General features: G+C 39.1%; 1 protein-coding gene across 3 annotated transcripts in view; it reads right to left on the bottom strand.

The window, feature by feature from the left end:
• The window catches only part of LOC114147983 (collagen alpha-1(XX) chain), a 53,991-nt gene extending 32,354 nt beyond the window's left edge, over positions 1-21,637 (bottom strand). Inside the window, exons 1-18 of one of the 3 annotated variants that reach the window (XM_028024067.1) lie at positions 21,266-21,637; positions 21,074-21,182; positions 14,240-14,350; positions 12,965-13,069; positions 12,161-12,304; positions 10,385-10,564; positions 8,848-8,988; positions 6,601-6,768; positions 6,377-6,496; positions 6,147-6,311; positions 5,124-5,282; positions 4,834-5,006; positions 3,955-4,084; positions 2,793-2,938; positions 1,570-1,699; positions 1,313-1,452; positions 251-377; positions 26-165 (exon numbers count right to left, since the gene is read on the bottom strand). In XM_028024067.1, coding sequence (XP_027879868.1) covers positions 26-165; positions 251-377; positions 1,313-1,452; positions 1,570-1,699; positions 2,793-2,938; positions 3,955-4,084; positions 4,834-5,006; positions 5,124-5,282; positions 6,147-6,311; positions 6,377-6,496; positions 6,601-6,768; positions 8,848-8,988; positions 10,385-10,564; positions 12,161-12,304; positions 12,965-13,069; positions 14,240-14,342 — 2,271 coding nt within the window. In that variant the 5' untranslated portion in view covers positions 14,343-14,350; positions 21,074-21,182; positions 21,266-21,637. Of the gene's footprint in view, positions 1-25; positions 166-250; positions 378-1,312; positions 1,453-1,569; positions 1,700-2,792; positions 2,939-3,954; positions 4,085-4,833; positions 5,007-5,123; positions 5,283-6,146; positions 6,312-6,376; positions 6,497-6,600; positions 6,769-8,847; positions 8,989-10,384; positions 10,565-12,160; positions 12,305-12,964; positions 13,070-14,239; positions 14,351-21,073 lie in introns of all 3 variants that reach the window. The other 2 variants (XM_028023257.1, XM_028024811.1) reach the window with 2 other exon arrangements.
• Positions 21,638-21,874: the final 237 nt, after the last annotated feature.

The raw sequence follows: 21,874 nt of genomic DNA, 5'->3' as shown, positions 1-21,874 counted from the left end.
GATTGCCTCGCCTTTCCCTCCTCACCTGCCTCAGGTCTCCTTCACTTAAAGAGATCCATTTGATGAGGTAATAGACCACATCATCTGCTGCTGCTGCCCAGCGTACCATAATTTCACTGCCCGAGAAATTAGTCACCTTGAGATCTGATGGAGAAGGCACCTTCACTGGCAGAGAGGAAAAAGGTGGTGAAGAAAACCCCAAAAAGAAGAATCAGAGACTGGATATACATGTGTGTGTATGTTGACTTACGTGTTGTGACGTTACTGGTGAGTGTGGCAGACAGGCCTTGCGGGTAGTGGGACTGGACTGAAACCAGGTATCGGGACAGAGATGAAAGGCTTTGCAGCACCACAGAGTTCTGGCCTTTGACCTCCATCTGGGGAAAAACAATTTCAAACATTTTCACATGCCGAGCTATCTATGAACTAGCATAAATGTGTATTATGCTGTTATAAGGAGTCATAGACCCCTATTGAAACTCAGAAAAGTAAGTATTTCAACACAAATGGAAAAGATATCAATAATCTTACATTTCTAATGTGAAGATTAGAGCAAATGTACCTGACATTCTATATCAAACCCAGTGTAATTGTTCAGTATCGCTTTCATGACGCTTGAAAAGGAATCAATGTCGATGAGTGAAGATGTGACATTCCTTTTATCTGCTTAGATAATGGTTTCCCACTTGGAGATAGATATACATGCAATTATTTGTACTGAAGTACCTTGAAAGTAATTTCCATAGTGCATGATGTTTCATTCTAAAAGCACAGAATCCTCTGTAAAGTTTAACTTCCTTTCTTTTGTTTGGGTCCCCATTAATTCTACTTCCCTGCATCTACTCTTCCACAATCATCCACAACTCAGAACTAGGAAACCTAAGAGTGACGTTCTCCATCTCAGTTAAACTGAGCCTTTAACAATGAAGCAACACACTGGGATTGCTGCTCATATGAAGTTTCCTGATCTACTTTTTTCCTTCTGTTTCATTAAAATATTAACTCTGTTCTTCTGATGTCTCAGCCTTGTGTTTTCTTAATATGAACAAAGAAAGTTGCTCAGTGTAAAAACAATGGATATAGACATAGATACAAGAAAACAGTATTCCTACTAATTCTTTATTTATCTTTAAAATGTCTTTATTGAGAGCAAAGTGGAACAGAAGACAAATTCCTTGTGGTGAATAAAGCTGATTATGATTCTGGATATCTAGACATAGAAACAGCTCTGCTGTGAGGCTAGTTGATGACATGAAAGATTGAAGCAGAAGTAGGAATAAATGAAAAATAAATGAACACAATACAATTTTACCTGCTTGGTGTCACTGCCATGATTGGTGCTGTAGGTGATTCTGTGGCCTGGGACATCCACAGCACCGGAGACCCAGCTCACCTTTATCATGCTGTGGGTTACAATCGGGAAGTGAATTCCAACCGGAGCTGGGAGGGGTACTTAAGGATCCGGAGGGTCCCGGATTTAGGAAAAACAGGATGAAGTGAAAAAATATTTCAGTTAAAATAAAACAGAGAGTTAGAAATGCTAATGAGAATGCTCAGGGAATCACTTACATGTGCGGGAAACTGAAGTGACTGGATCACTGGGCTCTTCATCATAGAGAGCATAAAGAGTGACAGAGTAGTCTGTTTCTGGCAGCAAGCCTGCAAGCTCCACCACTGTCTGGCCTGCGCTGAATTTCTCCTGTCCATAAATGATATAAAACATTAAATTAGGGTTGGAGCCATGTTATTCTCTTCCAAAAAAAAACCAAAACAAAAATCAATCAATCATCAAATCATATTTGAAGTGTTGTCTTGATTTTTTCATACATGTTTAAGAAATCCTTTAATTTTCCGTGGTAGCCACTTGGGGAGCCTAAACGCTTTCGGGGGACTTAACACCGCCTTCAAGATGTAGCCCCTCCTTGGAGCTGCAACTTCTAAGCTTCCGTCTCAAAGAGCCCCTCTCCCCTGAAACTCCCCCTCTCAGCTCCTCCAGAACAGCCAGCAGCAATTAGCAATCACCTGGTGGAACTGTGCATCTGTTGAGCTCATTATAGGAGCTACTTCTCAGTGAAACGCTGGTAAAAATGTTATTAAAGGGTTAGCAGAGGGGCTATGAAGTGATGACATCCTGAACGTGGAATTTCAGAAAGAGCAGGAGTTTCTTAAGGAGACATAGGCCCAATTTCAAGGCCTTAAATGACAAAGTCAAATTTCTTTTAAGTGATATTTGTTACATGCAGCATTTTTATAGCACAATCAGGTAAATATTGTAGTAAATTTTCTTAATAGTGAAACACTGAATTAATTAGATAAATGCACATTTGTCTTTTAGGTATTTATTTAGAAGACCAAAGTAAAAAGAAAAATATTGATTCTCAGAGATCAGCGAGAAAGGGAAGAAAGGGGAGAAGAGGAAAAAGTGAAACTTAACACATACAATTTTTCTTTAATATCTTTTCGATCATGTACACGGTGCCTTACACCCAGTTCTCTCCTATAGGGAGTTTCTCTCAGTCTTTCCCATCTCTGGTTAATTGGTACCTCTGTCCCTAAATCACACTCGGTTCAAAGGAGTTTTGGTAGAAAGGAAAAGAAAAACATCTCCTCTGAAACCTGTTATCAGGTTGTTCTTCCCAGTAAATAAGCCAAAGTTTATTATGTCATAACACTATGTTACCTGATTGTGTTATAAAATGGCACTGTGTCTGGAAAATACATAAATATAGATTTTTTAAATTTGATTCATTTTTAATTTGAGTTAATTCTGATTTTAGATTTTCACTCCTTACCTCCTTTGCATCTTCAGGCTCTCCGTCGCTGAGTGCTGAGTATAGGATCATGTAATGAGTCGCACCAGGAGCTGGACTCCAACTTACTTGCAGAGTACTGTAAGAGGAGGGAGTCACTTCCAAGTCGGTTGGCATAGCCAGAGGCACTGAAAAAGAAGCATTAAGAATAACAATGAGGACAGAATATAAAACAATGTGGCATCCAATATAGTACTGTACCACTGGTTTTTGTTTGTATGATTTGTGTTTGTGCTTTAAACCAGTGGTCCCCAACCTTTTTAGTACCACGGACCGGTTAAGACTTCGCAAATTTGCTGTGGACATGGGGGAGGGGAGGGGCGCGCGCATTAAGAGGACCGGCGGTGGGGGTTGGGGGAGTGTAGGGAGGAGACCGAAACCGATGCCGTTTGTGGGCTCAATGTTGCCGCGCAAGATGTAACCGACAGAATCCGGTTAAAGGATTTTCAAAATAAAAGATCCTCCAGACTCAATACATAACACGGAAATATTCTTGCGCGGCCAGGTACCAATTGGTCCACGGACCGGTACCGGTCCCCGGCCCGGGGGTTGGGGACCACTGCTTTAAATTGTGTGGATCATTTTGGTCTGCTTTAACTGTTTTGAACATGCTTAAGAAAACAATGGTTTCTATAGTTACCACACAGAGCCAGACAAAGACTGGGCAGAGAAAAAGAGGGCATAAAAAACATGTCATTTAATGAATGTGCTACTAAATTCAAACCAGCCTCTTAAAATTATGTTTTTTGTTTACCCCTCCAGGGGTTCTTTTTGTGGGCTCTAGAGTCCTTTTTCACAAAGTAGGCTGACAGGAAAGGGGGAGAAGACATGCGGTAAATGTCGCCGGGTCCGGGAGTCGAACCCACGACAGCCGTGTCAAGGACTTGAGGCCTCCAAATGTGGGTCGCGCTAACCACTACGCCACCACGGCACGCCCCCAGCCTCTTAAAATTATGAATTACAAATATATATCCTACTCAAGATGTACAAAATGTTAAATAAAATCACCTTTTGTGTTAGTTTATTTTTATCCTTGTGTTAATTGTTGATTACAAAACACCTAACCAGTTCAAACTTCCTTTTTTCTGCACAAACTGAATAAAATCCCATAAAATGCCATATTCATCAGCTATGTCATGCTCACATGTAGTGACAGTTCCTCTGAGGGCCAAGCCAATGCTGCTGGTGTACACAGGGAATATGGAGATGTGATAGAGTGTCTGAGATGAGAGGCCATCGAGCAGAACAGTGGATTCAGAGCCGGATAAAACCACCTGCAGACACATTTTTACAGTCACATGAAGAAATGGGTAGATTGTTCTAGTTTTCTGAAGACGTGTAGCTTTATAAAAACACAATCTACCTTACCTACACTCTATTCTTTTAATGGTGGCAACAATAGCCTAGCTCTGGAAAAAATTAAGAGACCACTCACTGAGCTCCATTGAAAACCTCATGGTTATTCCACTAAATATTAATTTCTGAACTCTTCCTGAGTTAAAACATTATTATTGCTGTTTCTAAATGAATATGAACTCGTTTTCCTTGCATTATTGAAGATATGAAAGCACTGCTTCTTTTTCGTTATTTTGACCATTTCTCATTTTATGCAAATAAATAAAACATTTTTGCTTGGAATTTCTTAGACATGTTGTTTGTAGTTCACAGAATAAAAGAACAATGTTCATTTTACTCAAATATATCCCTATAAAATGTTAAATCAGAGAAACGGACCATTTTAAGTGGTCTCTTAACTTTTTCCAGAGTTGTTTACATATGCAGCTTCTCTGCTTCAGTTAAAACACTCCAGTGGTGTATCACTATCACTGTCACATGACCAAGTAAACACCACATGGTTAATGCCCCCCTGAAACATACACAACAATAAATGGAAAGAAATATTAATTAATATTGGCCCAATATTACTCATCAGACGGATACTGACAAAGTGACCAATATCAGCCGATATCAGTGTTAAAGCCTATATATCATGCATGCCTAGATGTAAGAGTGTAGTTCTAACCTCCTGTGGACTCTGACTCTCAGCACTGTGGTAAACCACTCTGTACTGCTGGACGGGCTGGGCAGGATTGGTCCAGTGCAGCTTCACTTGTCTGGATCCAAGTTGGGAAAACCGCAGATCAGTAGGACTGGGAAAGGAGAGGCCTGGCTGTGTGGTGGGTGCAGGCTCCATTCCTAAAAATACAACGAATCCCACCTTAAGATGACATATTTTTCATTTCAGGTGACTGTACAATCAGTTTGAGCACAAGACAAACAGTCTGCGCGTAGGTAGACAGACGTGTGGGCTACGTTTTGAGATGCCACGGTCCTCTATCCTCCTGCACAGAATGTGAACCAGCCGAGCGACCAGCTTGCTGAGCAGGGGGAAATCATTTACATTGTAGACGTTCAGGTCAACTGGCTCTGAGGCAACCTGCCTCAATTCAGCTTCATCTGCATTTTTCACACCTAAAAAAAAACACAAACTTATAAAATGTATCAACCTCATTGGCAGAAGAAAAGGTATCTAAGCAGAGTTTAAAATTAGAGTTCGTAAGACAAAATTTTAGAGAGTGAAAATACAAAGATTGTAAAATAAACACAGGGCATAATGTCATTAAATAAGAGCTTACAGGGTATCTGGAATGAAAACACTACATTAAAAACTACATTTTTCTTTCTACATTCTACACACTCTACCATAGATTGCATACATAAGCTCTGGTTGACCTCCTGGATGGTTTTCCAATCTCTGCAAGAGAATAACTGAGCTCCAATATTGGTTTCTTGGACACATCCTTGGCCAGAGCACTTCTTCTTTGATTGCACATATTGGTTGGTGACTGTAACTAGGAAAGATCTGGCTGGTTGAAAAACTGTTTTCATTTGTAAATAATGAAAACCACGGGGCTTTTTGGGACGTTTGTTGTTCCCAAAAAGCTCTGTGGTATTGTTAAGAAAATTTGTGATTTGATACAATGCAGTCCAACAGGTCTATAGACAATTCCTCCTCTTTTGCCTTAATTGCTTGGTTTCTGCAATGAAAACTGTAAGACCTTATGTAGTTCAGTACAAGTGGATTCCAGTCAAGTTGTAGAAACATCTGAGGGATGATCAGTGGTAACATGATGCAGATGAGCGTCCTTTGCTAGTGTGAATACTTATGTGGATCGGATTTTCTTTTTTCTTTTTTTACAAATGTGCAACTTTTTATACTTTGTCATTCTGGGATATTACAAATAACAACATACTGTAAATAAGGTAGAAAAAGTGACACAAGGTGCATTCTTTCGGGATAAACTCGAAATTCAAAGCAATATTTTTCACTCTCACCTACAGCGATGATTTCCACGCCTGCATTCTTCAGCCGGTTAGCTGCTGCAATGGCATCGTCCTGAGACTTTCCATCAGTCAACAGAACCAGAAAAAATGGCGCACTGGCTCGTGCTCCTGCCTTAGGCTTCATGTTTTCCTCCATGACGTGGAGCAGTGCCTGTCCTAGGAGAAAACCGGCTGGTTACACACTGGCAGACATGAAAAGAGCTGAAGCTGAATTTCCCTACCTGTAAATGTGTTTCCTCCTTTGTATCTGAAATTCCTCACTGCCTCCAACAGCTGCTCTTTTGTGGTGAAGTTTCCCAGGTGCCACTCGGTGCGAGGGTCTCCGCTGTACTGGGTCAGCCCTGCAGCACACAGTACACTAATATTTGCCAGATTTTTCTCTCCTTTAGAGGGTATAGCTTCAGATAGAGAACTAGTTGATTCCCACTGTTGGCCTGGTCCTCACCGATCTGAATGTGGTTTGGTCCAATGTTGAACGGCGTCACCAGACCCTCCAGGAAGTCTCTGACCCGCCTGAAATTGGTGCGTCCGATGCTCCAGGAACCGTCAACCAACAGCATGATGTCTGCCGCCGTGTCACTCTCACACTCATATGGCTTCCTCTGGGGAAAGCCTAAACTCCAAGACACAAAAATAGATTTAGACAGGTCAAAGTTCACAGAACATTAAGGCAACAATACATGGGGACACAGGGATAAGTTGAGGCACCTCTTGTTTCTAGGAAACGGTAAGAAAAACATTAATCATGTGAACAAATAGTTAGGAGGAAGGCATCATTGAATGAAGTTTGTAAAGGTAAGAACCTCCTGGGTAAAGGGGTTAGACTTTGATTTCTTAAGAAGTGTGAATCTAGTCTTTTGTAAGTTTGATAATTGTGTTTAGATCAAAATAGATATTTTTAAATTTGTTTTATCATTTGTGTTATGTATGAACTACAACATGAAGTCATAAACCAAAAACAAAAGTGAAGCAATTTAGATGTAGGCACAAATAAAGTTAAAATATTTGCTTTGGGGCAAGTTGAGCCATTGGCAAGCTATAGAGTCTCAATTTTCCAATGATTCAGTTTTAGTTTATGCTCACTTTGTCATGATATACGGTTAGCGGTGGTGAGGCAGATGCAGAGGACCCAGGTTGGTGTGAAGAAATGATGATTTTAATGATGAAATGAGTATAAGTCCAAAAATCCAGGTAGCACAGATTGAGTAGAAGGCTAAGGCTCAAAACTGGTAGCAACTGGAAAACAAGAGACTTCTGACAATAGACTAGACACAACAAGACAGATAGACAAGGATCTGACAAGGAACAAGGAACACAGGTGGGATTAAATACAGAGGGAGACAATCAGGGGAAACAAGGAATAGCTGCACTCAATCAAGGGGTAGATGGGACAACACAGAGACTCGACAGAAAACCTTGACAGAGAAACCTAAATAAACACACAGAAAAACCCAAATCACTACACACTTCTCTGGCCCAATAAAAAGCATTTAGTTTTTTGATGTTGTTGTTTTTTATGAACAGCTGTTTAACAGTAATTTGTATAAATATATTTTTTTACTGTACTGATAAATTATGCAAAACAAATAAAATTGTGATTTATTTAGGAAATGCATTAAGTTAAAAGGTTGAATGCAAATCCAACCCACACTTTTCAGATTTCTACTTGTAAAAATCTTGAAAGCCATTTGCTAATTGTCTTCTGCTTCACAATTACATGCTGTCTAGTTGCATTGACCTGTCACATGAGCTCTCACTTAAACACATTGACATTTGGGGCTGGAATTTAGCAAAATGTGAAAAAGCTTAAGGGGTGTGAGCTTTTGCATAGCAAAACATGCTGACAGGTTGCATACATGAACTAGAGTGGGTTTCCATGCATGTGCGGAGTCTCGGAGCTTCCTAAGTTCAAAGAGGAGACAGAGGACATGTGTATCCAGAGGACATGTGTATCCTGCAGCTACACAGGACGGCTTGTCATTATCACCTATCAGTGAACACTGTCATCATGCTCCAAACCAGCATTTACTGCTCTGAAATATTATGTTTTTCTAGCATGTATTTTTTAGACATAGTTAATGCAAAGGTTTGCCGCTAAACTTAAACTTGATTAGAATAACTTTTGCTTGTCAGTACGGCTGTGTCTTACGATTGAGTATTAGGGCCATGCTAAGAAAAAAATAAATAATTAAAATAAAGAGAACAGTCATAATATTGCAAGAATAAAGTCATAATATTATGAAAATAAAGTCATACGAGAACAAAGTGTCAATATTGCCAGAATAAAGTCATTGTATTATAACTTTATTCTGGCAATATTATGACTATTCTTGAAATTGTATGACTTCGTTCTCATATTGTTACAACTTTATTCTCATATTATTTCGACTTAACCCCATATTCGTACGACTTTGATTTTGTCCTATTAAAACTTTATTTTCGTAAATGTAATTGTTGTATCAGTCTATTTTTGTAATATGACTTTATTCTCATTATGATAACTTTCTTCTCATATTATTTTGACTTTCTTCTCCAAATATTATGACGTTATTCTCATAATATTATGACTTTAATCTCATAATATTACTGAAATAATTGAATCTTAAACAGAAGCTGAACAATAAAATTTTCCCACAAGTTTTTCTTACATTTTTTCTGCAGAAATATGTGTTTCTGTGATTTGGGATTTTACCCTGTTTCATCCCATGCTCCTCCTTGTTTTCCACTGTGGAACTATGCTGCTCCTTCTCTTTCTTCCTCTTCCTCTTCTCTCTGGTGGTTTTCTCTGGGGGCTCATCAGGGTATTCGGAAGCGCTTTCTGTGGCTGAGGGCTCTGGGGACCAGATGTAATGGTAAATACATGGGTGGGGTTAAAGTAAGATAAGCAAAGGTTGTTCCCAGAGAAGCTGGGGTAATATAGAAAAAACATCAAAGGGAAAAGTGAGAAAAAAACCCTAACTTTGCTTCTAATAAATAAACATTTTCCCTTAAGATAAGACGTATTTATGGCTTATTTGTCATTTACAGAAAGAGGGATACAAAATCTCTTCTTGTTTGTTGGATTTATATCTTTCACATCTCCCACTTGGTTCAGTTTTAACATTGTATGTTTTTATCAGTCACTTTTGACAGATCCCACAAGTTTTCATGCAAGAGCATTTTAGCTAAAATCACATGGATAATGTCTGCCAGAAACATCTAATCTCTACCATCAGAAATGTCAGTACTTTTTGTGAAAAGATCTGGGTTAAATGGAAAATTCATTGTGATGAACTGTCCAGAATTTGTGTGACTCTGTACTGTGAAGGAAAAATTAATTAACAATGTTTAATTAATTTTGAATGTACACTTTATGATGTTTTTATTAAAGGTTTGCACTCAGTTGCAGCTCAGCAGGACATATGCTCTTCTGACCCTCCGCAAATAAGTGAAGAACAGGGTGTTCAGCGGTTAGAAATGTTAGACGTGGCTAAGGTGATAAGCCTATTTTGTAGAAGTTCAGTTACTAGTATCTGTTTAGCCATCAGCAGAGAGTCCTTTTTGGAGAAGCGCCTATTTGGACACAGAAAGAAAGTAGAAGTTATCTACTATGTTTCGTTAGATAAACCTAAAAGGGTGTCTTATCCACAAGAAACACAGAGAATATGGCCAAAGTTGAGCTGTGAATGTGTATGCAACCCTGCTCAACTGAAACTCACAGATGAGTAACTTATAGATTTTTGCCTGACACTTGACCCAGGGGGTGTGACTAAGTAATGTGTGATGTATCCTATGTAGATGAGGGGATGTTCAGCCCCAAGTCAGAACTCATCCGATTCTCACTGAGATGTGAGCTTTGTATGTTTTCTCCATTTGCAAATGTTAATTAAAGCTGTGTTTGTTCTCTCCTAAAGAGTGAAGTTTGGTCTCGAATTTTGTGCAACTTAACAGTACTACTTTTATTGTATTTTAAGTTATTTACATGTTGTATGTGTTTGCCACTTTTTTTAAATTTGTGTTCATGTAATTGTGTGTTTAGTTATGGTAAGGAAGGCTTGGAAAAATAAAATAAAACAAATTGAAACAACTTGCCAATTAATTTCTACTTTTCCATCTTCCCACAAGTGTTGTTGCATAAGTTATATTAAAATCTTTGACTTGTCTCATGTTGTTAGTTCTTGAGTCATTTTACTCTGACATGAGTCTTTGGGTTCATCAAAGTATTATTTTAACCAGCCAGCATATAGCACCTGCAGTTGAGACAGTGGCAGCAGTGGTAAGAGTGGGTTCTGGAAACAGAACTGTTGGCAGGTCCAGCAGAACAGCCGTCGAATCGTCCAGGTCCCCCGAGGCCGACCCGCCTGGGATCAACTTCCTACGGTTCTCACGGCTACCGCTGCGGATCATCTCCTCCTCTCGCAGACCCTCTACTGCAAAACATAAAGTTCAGTGTAATTACCCAAAATGTATCTTACACATTACTTTTCAGGTGCTCATAGGTAAAAAAAAAACAACAAAATGTCTAAAAATTACCACAACACAAAAGTACAACTGTTTTAAAATCACCTGATGTTCACATGTTTAAAGGTAAGAAATTCCTAAGAACAGGAATCCAGTGTAACCTTAGTTCTGACTGGGAACAAGACCCTGAGGGAGTGAAAAAAAAAAAATCCAAAAGACAAAGACACATCAGGAAGGAATTCCCAGACCGCCATACTTCTAGCCTGACAGCTAGAGTGCTACAAATTTCCAAGTCAAGGTGTTTTCTTTGTAATGTGCCTGAACACGCTCAAGTCATCACAGAAACCTGCTATCAGCTGCGTGTTTTGCAAGTACCTGAAGAGTACGCTATGCCCCAAGACAGGAATCCATCAGGCTCACTAAAAACATACAATATGAAAGGCATTCACAAATCAGGAGGAAATCAGCCGGCGTGTACCTCAGATCGGGATCAATTTTACTTCTGTAGATGGTAAAAGAAGACAGTAGAGTTTCTATCTGTCACACCCTAATCCTTAAAATATCTTCCAACCCTACTAATTCTGTCACAGTGTATGCCAAAGGCCATCATTAAGGCTGAGTTTGGGTTGTCCAGGATGGATAATTCACAATCTAGGAGACACTAAACTCATTATAGTGTATGAAGCAGCTTTAAAATCAATTTAAGGGAGTGTCTGTAATCAAAATGTGTTTATACTTACTGAGAGTGAGACTGTGTATTCGTGGTTCACAAAACTGAAATGGAATTTCTTTTTTTTGCATCACTTGTGTCACATGGTCAGTGACTCGTGTGGTCTTTTCTGTAGTATGCTACTACAGAAAAGATGAAAAAGACGACAGGAAGTGGTAGGAGGATGGTGGGGCTGCATATTGCTTACTGTCTAATCACCTGAACAAACTTATTCACGTGATATTTTAATTGCGCTTCTTGTTTAATGGAAACACTGCATTTGCGAAATTGTGTTTTTTTGACATTAGCAGAATTACCATGGAACAAGCTGTATTTCCAGAGTTTCTTCCACTGTTTTTCATCCTAACTGGCCTGCAGATGTTTAAGTTTCTTAAGGTCATGACAAAAACGTCTGAAAAGAAGAAAACAAAATGTGATTTTTACATGTGAAGCCAATATTATCCACCGATATTAAAACTGCAGTTAGTGCACCCCTTATTTTCTGTCCACAACCTAACCACTAATGTCAAACCTTTTAAGGTCCATTCGAATAATTGCTTTCTGACTTGTGAAACATTCAGACAAAAGACAGCAATTAAACTCAAGTGATGAAGGTGATTACCAGAGAACTAAAAGCTCAACACTTCGTAGAGCAGATAATTAGCTAAAGGATGAGCAAATGACATTTGCTTGACTTTAAGAGAAAAGTTCTAAAACTTAAGCAAAGTATGATGAAATCGACCTACTCTCAAACTAGACATATTATATCCTATTAAATTATTTAAAATGTTTCAAAAGCTGGTCCTAAATAAATATGTCCTGTAATTTAATCCATAGTTGATGCTGAGTTTCTTACAAGTGAATCGCCTTTTTGCCAGAAGCTTCTCCGTCGTCCCGTTCAGAACGAAGACTTGGAGGGAGTATTCCTGACTGGAGTCCAGTCCCGCCACTGTTGCCCGGCCTCGGGTGGTGGTCAGCATCAGCTCTGGTTGCTGCTCTTCTAGAAAGAAAATGAATGACTCATCAATCTGTATTCTGCTGTCCTTTCAATCCACGATGAAAGCTGCTCAGTTCCTCACAGAACTGTTGATATCTCTTGAATGTTTTTACCTTCTGTCACATTATCACAAATTTCAGTGTAATTTGTTGTATTTAATGGAACAGACCAACAAAAGGCTGGACGATATGGCCGAAAATGTATCACAATATAAGCCTTTTAGATTAGTTGATATCGATAATTGTCAATATTGATAATGATTGATTAGTTTTATGTTTTAAATATCTGAAATACTGCCAAACGTGACCTTTCCTGTTTTATTCGCAGTTTTCAATTCACACGGTTATTTATTTTTAAGCAGTTAGCCTATGAGGCATGTTGGTGAAACATGAAACTGTAGCTGCACAACTTTCTCAACAGTTTGTTGCTAGGAAACCAAAGAGTGAGTGAGTTAGTTAATGCCACCAACATTTCTTAGGTTACAGGCTAAAGTCTTTGCTATGCTTTGATGAGAAAGGCTTGGACTTTTGATAGTCCAACATCCTTCACCTTGAACATAAAGCAGGCGTCATTCCAACACTGTTTATAGACTAATATATTTATTAGTGAATCTTAGAAGTTATAGCTTTCACCAGTTTAGCAGAGCTTGGAAAATATTCTCACCTGACATTGTTCTGACCCGAACTTTGTATCCTTGAACGGGACCATCAGCCTCTTTCCACTTCATCTGCAATCGGTCCTCAGACAGAACGGTCAGCTTCAGACGACCTTGGCGGTAACAAAGATTTGGAAAAGATCAACATTTAGGATTTAAAAAGGATCTCTGTCTGTTGTTGAGGTGATTATTCAGGATTTCTTTTAAGATCAAAGGCTCAAACTGGGATGCTATCTTGGTTCCTCTCGCTCTCCCATGGCGGTCTAGCCCCTCTCACTTCCTCCTACACAAATCAAATCCCTCTCTTGTTCTGACTTCATCTGCATAATTTCCAGCAGGGGTTTCCCAACAAGTGGTGTCTTTCATGTCCCTGTCGTCCTGCCCTCTATACGTCCTCATCTCCAGCTGCCCCCCATCAGTCAAAGCAAGCCCTGTCCTCTGGACTGCAGCAGAAACAGGAACAGGACGCCAGGAGGGTCAAAGGGCATGTCAGAGCAGCGTCTCTCAGTTACAGTATGACAGGGTGCTGAATGTAACATGTAGTGGTGTAATAGAGGGGTGGGGGGAGCAGAAACAAGGAAGACAGAAGAGAGCAAACATGAGCATGGTGAATCCCAGCAGACTGTTTACAGCTGATCTGTGAACCTCCAGCACTCAACAGCTCCTTTTCTGACTCGGATTTACGCAGACTGTCTTCATCCATGGTCAAGGGGGCGGGGCCACGGGGGATCTGATGGGTCTTTGCAGAGAAAGGGTCAAGGATTCAAAGAGAGCCTCTAATAACAATAGCATTTCCAGACATGCAGAAGAAAACAGCATCTGTGCTCTGATTTAAGATTTAAACCTCATCTCTTATTTTGTGACTTACAAAAACCTGTTTGGAAATTTCAAATTCAAATTTCAAAAATGCTTCATTGATCCCAAAGGGAAATTAAATGTTGTTCTGACTCATATTAATTCAAATTCTTCAAAGAGTTATTGTAGATAGTGAAAACTGTTGGCAGGACAGATCTCTTGTAGCTGTCTGTACTACAGCAAATTTGAAGAAGCCTCTGACTGAAGACACTGTTTTCCAAAGAAGGTCTCATGAAGAGAATGGTCAGGGTTGTCCATACTCTTCTTGATTTTTTAAAGAATTCCTCTTTGCACAATCATCTCCAGAGTTTCCACAGACAAAAAAGCAGTTAAACACAGAAATATATCTTAAAATTGGTACATTTACTTAAAAATGGGATCAAAATTTCTAGACTTTCTTGTAACTTTAAAGGATCAAAACATATTACCCTGGCCATGAACTCCTGAGGACAGCAGCAAGAAGACACTGAGCAGGAAACACAGCATTGGCCTTAGAGACGATGGTCTGGATGCAAGGAGGTGAGAAGACATGATGGGGCCTGAAACAATAAAATAATAAATGTTCAAAGTTGACTTATAGTCTCTTTTGTTTTCATTTTGGCCTCTTCTTCCATTTTATTTACAGACTCCCAGACATTCTTGTAATCATTTAAAGAAATATTAGTCTGCACTTCTCCGTCTCTCTCTGTGGAGCAAATGATTTTTCATTATTCATTCATTTTCTCCTCTGCTTTTTCTCTTTCTTCCATTTTTAAAGAACATGCCCAAATTTCATCCTTCAAAACAACAAAAGCCTGACATATTTGTTTTTGTAAAACTTAATCGGTCGTTTAAATTTCTGTGTTTACACCTGTTTTGCTCTGGGCCAACAAACTCCCAAAACTCCTGCTTTAATAGAGGCGGTCCAGTTGATCAATTATTGCTTTTAACCTTTTTTAAATGCAGAAATGTCATCTTTCTTTAATGAGTAATGACAATGAATTCTGACTGTGTACATCTGAAGTTAGATTTTTAAAACGTTCAGGTCCTGCAGTTAATTTCAATGTGTCCTTATAAAGTAAAATTCTAAAAATAAAAGATGGTGTTATTTTATAGCTTTTAGTTGATTGCACTATGAGCTGATGATGAAAATGACATACAGTAGGTGTATGCTATCTGCAGTTAAACAGGAGGTAAAAAAAGTAAGTTTTTATGCAGATTCTTTTCAGCCTTGTGGTTGCACTGTTGGTGTTTCTTCAGGTTGTCGAACCACTAAAATTGTGCAGCTTTGCAACTTTCCTCACAGATTGTAACCTGGATCACAAGGTCTGGAGAAGGTGACACTTAGTAATGTTGTTTTTAGAAGCACATAACATTTTTGAGGTGGTCTGGTCTGGAATGTAGGCCATCTACAAGACTCAAATTGCCCTTTAGGTTTTAATGATCTTTTAGAAGCCACAGACTCTGATGTAAACATCCTTCCTATAGCTTCACACATCCCTGTTTATGGATCTCTGTACTGCCTTATTGCGCTCTCTATACTGTGAAAATTGTTTAAGCCACCCTTCATTCTTTATAACACATTACTTCCAACGAAGACTTACCATATTCAGTATGATTTTGATTAACAGATTTCTTTGGACTTTGGCCGATTTCTCACTCATTTTTACTTGTAGTACCTGAACAGTGCTGTCCTAAAAAATGAAAATTGACTCCTTTCAAACAAAAGATGCATTTTATTACTAGAAACCTCATACAGCAATGAGCAGCATTGAATGGTCCTGTCTTCAGAAAATAGAAAAAACCTTTCAAAGCACTGACACGTGACCTGAAAGACACTTAACAATCGCACTCTATAATTACTTCGCTTATGGTGGTAGAATATTGGAGTAGCTCTGTTACGTTAACTGAGATTTGTTCTTTTTGTATACTTTTATTTTTAAGTTGAGACATTGTTTTTTTTGGACAGCTGGTTTATCCCTCTGGTTTGGATAATGTGCAGCTGGAAGGACAGAGACTTAAACAGGAGCGAAAAAAGCAAATGAGATAGATTAGAAGTGCTTGCCAACAGCTGATGGTGTCATCCAGGACAAATATCATCTCTGCAGCCCAGATATTGAGCCGTTACGCAGTAAAAAAATAAATAAATAAATTGTTGACTCAACTTGATTCCTTGTTGGTTTGACTCACTTAAGTTGTATGAACTTTAGCCGCCAAGTTCAATACACTTAATAAAAGCTATTGCTACGACTTTTATTATGTTGACTTGACTGTCTTTAGGAACTACATTATTTATTTATTTTTTTTGTGTGACGTTTTAACTAATTTCTAAGTTAAGTTGTAACAGTTATAATCAGTCATACAGTAACAGTCTTCAGTCAGAGGCTTTTTCATATTCATTGGGTGGGTGGGGGTGTGAATATTTCCAATGTCTCTGTAACTGATGTCGCCCTGTCGGATCACTTCGCTGTTATTTTTGAAAGTTCTTTATCTTTTAACCCACTTGGACAAACAGCAACTATCACACAATGTTCTCTCACTGAAAACACAGCAGAAACTTTTAATCAAATCTACTCTTCTTCCTCACCCTTAAGTTGTAATGATGTAGATAAGTTGGTAAATGATTTTCAGTCTAAAGTTTCAGATATTATTGATTCCATTGCCCCAGTTAAAATGAAGGTTGTGTCTGGTAAAAAGAAATCTCCATGGAGAAATGCACAAACAGTTAGATCTGCAAGACAACTCTGCCGTAGGGCAGAACGAAAATGGCGTAAAACTCAACTCCACGTTCATTGTGACATATATAAGGAAAGACTACGTAACTATCATTTAACACTAAAACATGCAAGAGAGGCTTTCTTTGCAGATGTCATAAACAAAAACATTAACAATGCTCGAGCTTTATTGACAGAATCACAAACCCTCCTGTGATGTTACCGCCTGAATTCCAATGTATTGCCGCCTGCAACCAGTTTTCCAGCTTCTTTTCAGAGAAAATTCAAAAAATCAGAGGATTAATCTGTACATCCACTATAAAGTCAGTACCAATGCTGTGCCCAAACAAAACAAATACAGGAAAAATGACCCAATTTCAACTACTTAATTTTAAAACCTTAGAGGAAATTATAAGTCAACTAAGCTCCAGTTCCTGCTGTCTGGATGTTTTACCCACAAATTTCTTTAAGAAAGTCCTGCCTGTTATTGCTGCTGATCTGATCCAAATAGTAAACTCATCGCTCTCATCAGGCGTTTTCCCCCAGGCTCTGAAAACAGCAGTAATCAAACCACTTATAAAAAAGAACAATCTGGACAAATCACTAATGCAGAATTACAGGCCGATCTCCAACCTCCCATTCATCAGCAAAGTTATTGAAAAAGCTGTGTGTAAACAATTAACTAGCTTCCTAACTATAACCAACCTCTTTGACTCCTTCCAGTCTGGTTTTTGTGCTCACCACAGCACAGAGACCGCCCTCGTAAAAGTGTTCAATGACATCCATATAAATACGGACTGTGGCAGAACCACAGTGCTGGTTCTGTTGGATCTCAGTGCAGCTTTTGACACTGTTGACCATGACATATTACTGAATCGACTGGAGAGTTGGGTCGGACTCTCCGGTCCAGTGCTTAACTGGTTTAAATCCTACATAAAGAACAGGGATTTCTTTGTTTCAATTGAAAACTTTTCATCAAAGAGGCCAAAGGTCACATGTGGGGTACCCCAAGGTTCAATCCCAGGACCCCTTTTATTTGATATTTATATGCTCCCACTAGCTCAGGTTATAACAGGAAATAATATTAGCTACCATAACTATGCAGATGACACACAGCTCTACATTACAATGTCACCAGGTGACTCGGGGCCCATCCAATCACTGAACAGATGCTTAGAACAGATAAATGTGTGGATGTGCCAAAACTTTCTCCAGTTGAACAGAAACAAAACTGAAGTTATTATTTTTGGACCTAAAGAGGAACGATCTAGAGTCAATGCACAGCTTCAGTTATTCCAACTTAAAACCAGCGATCAGGCCCGAAACCTGGGAGTAGTGATGGACTCTGACCTGAACCTCCAGAGCCACATAAAGACAGTTACAAAGTCGGCCTTCTATCACCTGAAGAACATTTCCAGGATTAAAGGACTGATGTCTCAGCAAGATCTAGAGAAACTCATCCATGCATTCATCTTCAGTCGTATTGATTATTGTAACAGCGTCTTCACAGGTCTGTCCAACAAATCAATCAAACAGCTGCAGCTGATCCAGAATGCTGCTGCTCGCGTTCTCACTAAAACCAGGAAGATAGAGCACATAACACCAGTTTTAAAGTCCCTCCACTGGCTCCCTGTAGCTCAAAGAATAGACTTTAAAATACTGTTGTTAGTTTATAAATCACTGAATGGCTTAGCACCACAATACATTAAAGATCTGCTGTTGTTTTATGAACCTTCCAGACCTCTCAGGTCTTCCGGTTCTGGTCTGCTCTGCATCCCCAGAACCAGAACCAAACGAGGAGAAGCAGCTTTCAGCATCTATGCACCACAAATTTGGAACAAACTTCCAGAAAACTGTAAAACAGCTGAAACACTGACTTCTTTTAAATCTCAACTAAAAACCCACCTGTTTAGAATTGTATTTGAAATGCAATCAATTATGGAACTTGACTTAATGCTTTGTTTTGATTATTGATTCTATATTGCATTGTGTTCTTGTGTTTGTAATGATGTAAAGCACTTTGAAATGTCTTGCTGCTGAAATGTGCTATACAAATAAAATTTGATTGATTGATTGATTGATTGCGAGACAGACTGCTACCAGAAATCGTTCCTGTCCACAGCATCACCATCCACAACGAGTCTTGAAAATACTTGGATGACATTTAATTTCCCTTTGGGTTCAAAAAAATATTTTTCAAATTAACTGAATTAAAATGGGTTCTTTGCTAAGTTGCATCGAAGAACTTTGTAAAGTTTACTAAGTGTGAATATCAAACTGTCTGGGTTTAGACTTAGTAGCCTGATGACTCACATGTCATAACATAAGGGACAAAAAATACATTCCTCCAAAATTGCTTAGATAATGGGAGAAAAAAGTTCAACGAAAATGTCTTAGAAAAGGATGTACTGATCAAGATTGCTTTGAAATATTCTAAAAAAATTAAAATTAAAATGAAAAAGTCTAACATCTTGGAAGCAAAATATATAAAACAGGAATGCCCCAAGCTTTTTTCCTACCATTGTTATTTGAATTTTACAAAAATGTTCTTCCTCATCAGCCGCTTCCTGGATAAAAACCAACTCGTCAGCTTTTCCCATGGGAACTCTACTTGAAAGGATTCAGACTACAGATTTGTCAGTGCTTGCCCCATCACATACCCTGAAACCTCAGACAGCTAATAACACACAGGACAAACGCTCAGGACTTTTAGTGCCCATGAAGCTTCCACGCCTCCTTCTCAGTGGGCCGATTTCTAACAATACAACAAGCCTGCTGTCAACACTCCTGTGAACTTTCATTTGTGAGTCTTGCCTAAATATGATGATTTTGCCAAAATTCAGTTATTAAAAAACGTCGCTCAAGATCTTGAAATCTAACCAGGTCGAGCCAGTGTTGGGAGGATTAGAGAGTTTATAGTTTCATAAAAGCCTGAACGAAGTCAAATGAAAGCAGATGTAGGCAGGCGACCTTTACAGAACGGGTTCAGAATTGCTGGTGATTGTTTTCTGTGAATAATAGCACTGTGTAGTAAACTCAAGCTGAACAACTGTGATGACCTTTCACTGACCCAGGATCATGCCTCAGATTGCAAAAACTAATTCCAGGCTTGTGAGCAGAGTCAAAACAAATTTTTTATTTTTTTTTATTTTTATTTATTTTACAAACTTCAACACATTTTACTTTGGATTTTATGCGATAACACATACACCAGGTACTGCGAAATGGAGAGATGAGAGGAAAATGATAAAGAACTTTCTCTTTGGCACTTAAGTTGGGAATTTAAGTGCGAGAGAAATAAACTAAAGCAAAGCTGTAGTGGCTGTGGGTGATATGCTACTGGGGAAAGTTTCTACTGTTTTAGTCTTTGTCTTGATTTTTTTTTTATCATCTTAGCACATGGTTTTAGAAACAGACTTGAACCTTGGAGAACAACTAGCAGAGATAGCAGAGAGAAAGCACTGGCGAAGCTTAGGATGGGATAGATTACATGGCAAAACCCCAAGCAATAAGAGAATAATAAGTGAACAATAAGTGAAGCAGACAGCAGTCCCATAATAACTCTGTAGTCGGTGCAGATTCATAGCTCAAGCTTACACTGCACATTACCCTGTACAACCATTTCCCTCAGGATACATGGTGGCATATCAAGACTTGAGCGATCTCCATCTTTTCTCTGATCTGCCTGCTGTGTTCCCTGGTCTTGGTTGTGCTGTTTGTTCACTACTGTTCTCCATCAAACCTCTGAGGCCTTCAGAGAAGAGTTGCGTATTGATGGAGGTTCATTAGTACATAAAGACTTCTGAAGCCAGACAACTGAATTGGGTTTTATTTAGTGTCAGACTGAACACAACTGTATGCCACATTTCACAACGTTTTAAAAAGCAGCTATAATTTTCCTTCCAATTTGGAATTCTACTGCATTTTAGAATAATAAAATACTTTGTGACAAGATGTGATAAGATTCGTCTGCAAAGCACATGGGCCTAAGTAGACTAAACACCAGTTCTTTCCTGGAGCTTAATGGCCTTTGTAACGCTTGAATGAGTTTGCTCAATTACTAATCTCCAAGAAATCTTCTGAGAACGGTCAGCAAAAGGAAGTCATGATAAGAAATAATAATAAAAAAAGATTTTCCCACAGAAAAATTATTCAGAAGCTTTAAGACATGTTTATGGGGAAAACCTTTAAAAAAGCTCAAACTGGTTTCTTGACAGGAAACAGTATGTTCATAGTAGTTGAATATATTAAAAAAGTTATAATTTTAAAAAAACAACATACCTTTACTTTGAGAATCTAACTGGGTGGACAAAAGTACACACTTAAAAAAAGAGTCTATTTAAAACTGCAGTCCAAATGCATGCAATTTTACATTCATTTAAGGATTTTAAGTGACAAACACGGCCCAGTTAACCTAAGACAAGTTTTACATGAAAATCAACTTAGCATAAATTTTAGTTAATCTCTGAAGCTTAAACAACAATAAGCACTTTATTATTTACGTAAGCCTGCTGCTTACGTAAATAATGTCGCTCAATGTAGACAATTAAAACTTAAAAGGCAACTGACCTGAAGCTACGCGAGGTTAGGCCACTAGGATTCACCTTACAGCTCAGGTGTTGTCCGGTCACGCAGGTGTCCGTTCAGGTGTTTCCTTCTCTTCAACAGACGGTAGAAGCTAAAAAAAGGTCCTGGAAAAAATAAAGGTGTCCCACCATCTTAGAAGCTCTTTGTTCAGGGAGCTGCCAGGTGATGTCTTACCTGGCCCGGTCGACGAATTCCAGGTTATTCCGTCAAAAACTCTCCAAACCGCATTCCACTGGAGGGGATGTCAAAACGGTTCCGCAAAACCTGGAACCTGGAAACGAGCTCTCCTCGTGTCCGAACTGGAGACGGAGCTGGGTCGTCCTGCTGCGCCGCTCCGCTCCGCCATGGGAGTGGCTCTCCAAAGAATGTTTTAAAAAGTCAGAGAAAGTCAGCCCAGAACGTCTAAACCAGGTTTCAAAACGCGGCTCTGCTCCAAACCTTTTTACTTTGCTTGCTGACGCCGCAGGTTCGGTAACAAGTATCAGTAATTCTGATAATCACACGGCTCAGCGGTGGAGCACGCGCACCACTTGGAGAGTTCAGTCGTCACAGTGTTTGACCCTGGTTCGATTCCCACCCTTGGGAGATTTTCCCCTTCTTTCTGTCCAACTACTGGTGGATAAAGGCCACTAGGGTCGCAAAAATCTTTAAAAAAATAAGGCACATGCTTGTTTTTGTCATTTTTATTTGTTTAAGGGCTGTACTGACCCAACTGACAACTTAATGCCAACAGCAACGAACAAACAGGGTTTCTTAGGTCAAACAAAAGCCACTTGTGTGGAT

This window comes from Xiphophorus couchianus, chromosome 1 (assembly GCF_001444195.1).
Source record: "Xiphophorus couchianus chromosome 1, X_couchianus-1.0, whole genome shotgun sequence".
Taxonomy (NCBI): Eukaryota; Metazoa; Chordata; class Actinopteri; order Cyprinodontiformes; family Poeciliidae; genus Xiphophorus; species Xiphophorus couchianus.
The sequence above is the reverse complement of the archived record's forward strand: the minus strand, read 5'-3'. Positions and strand labels throughout refer to the sequence as shown.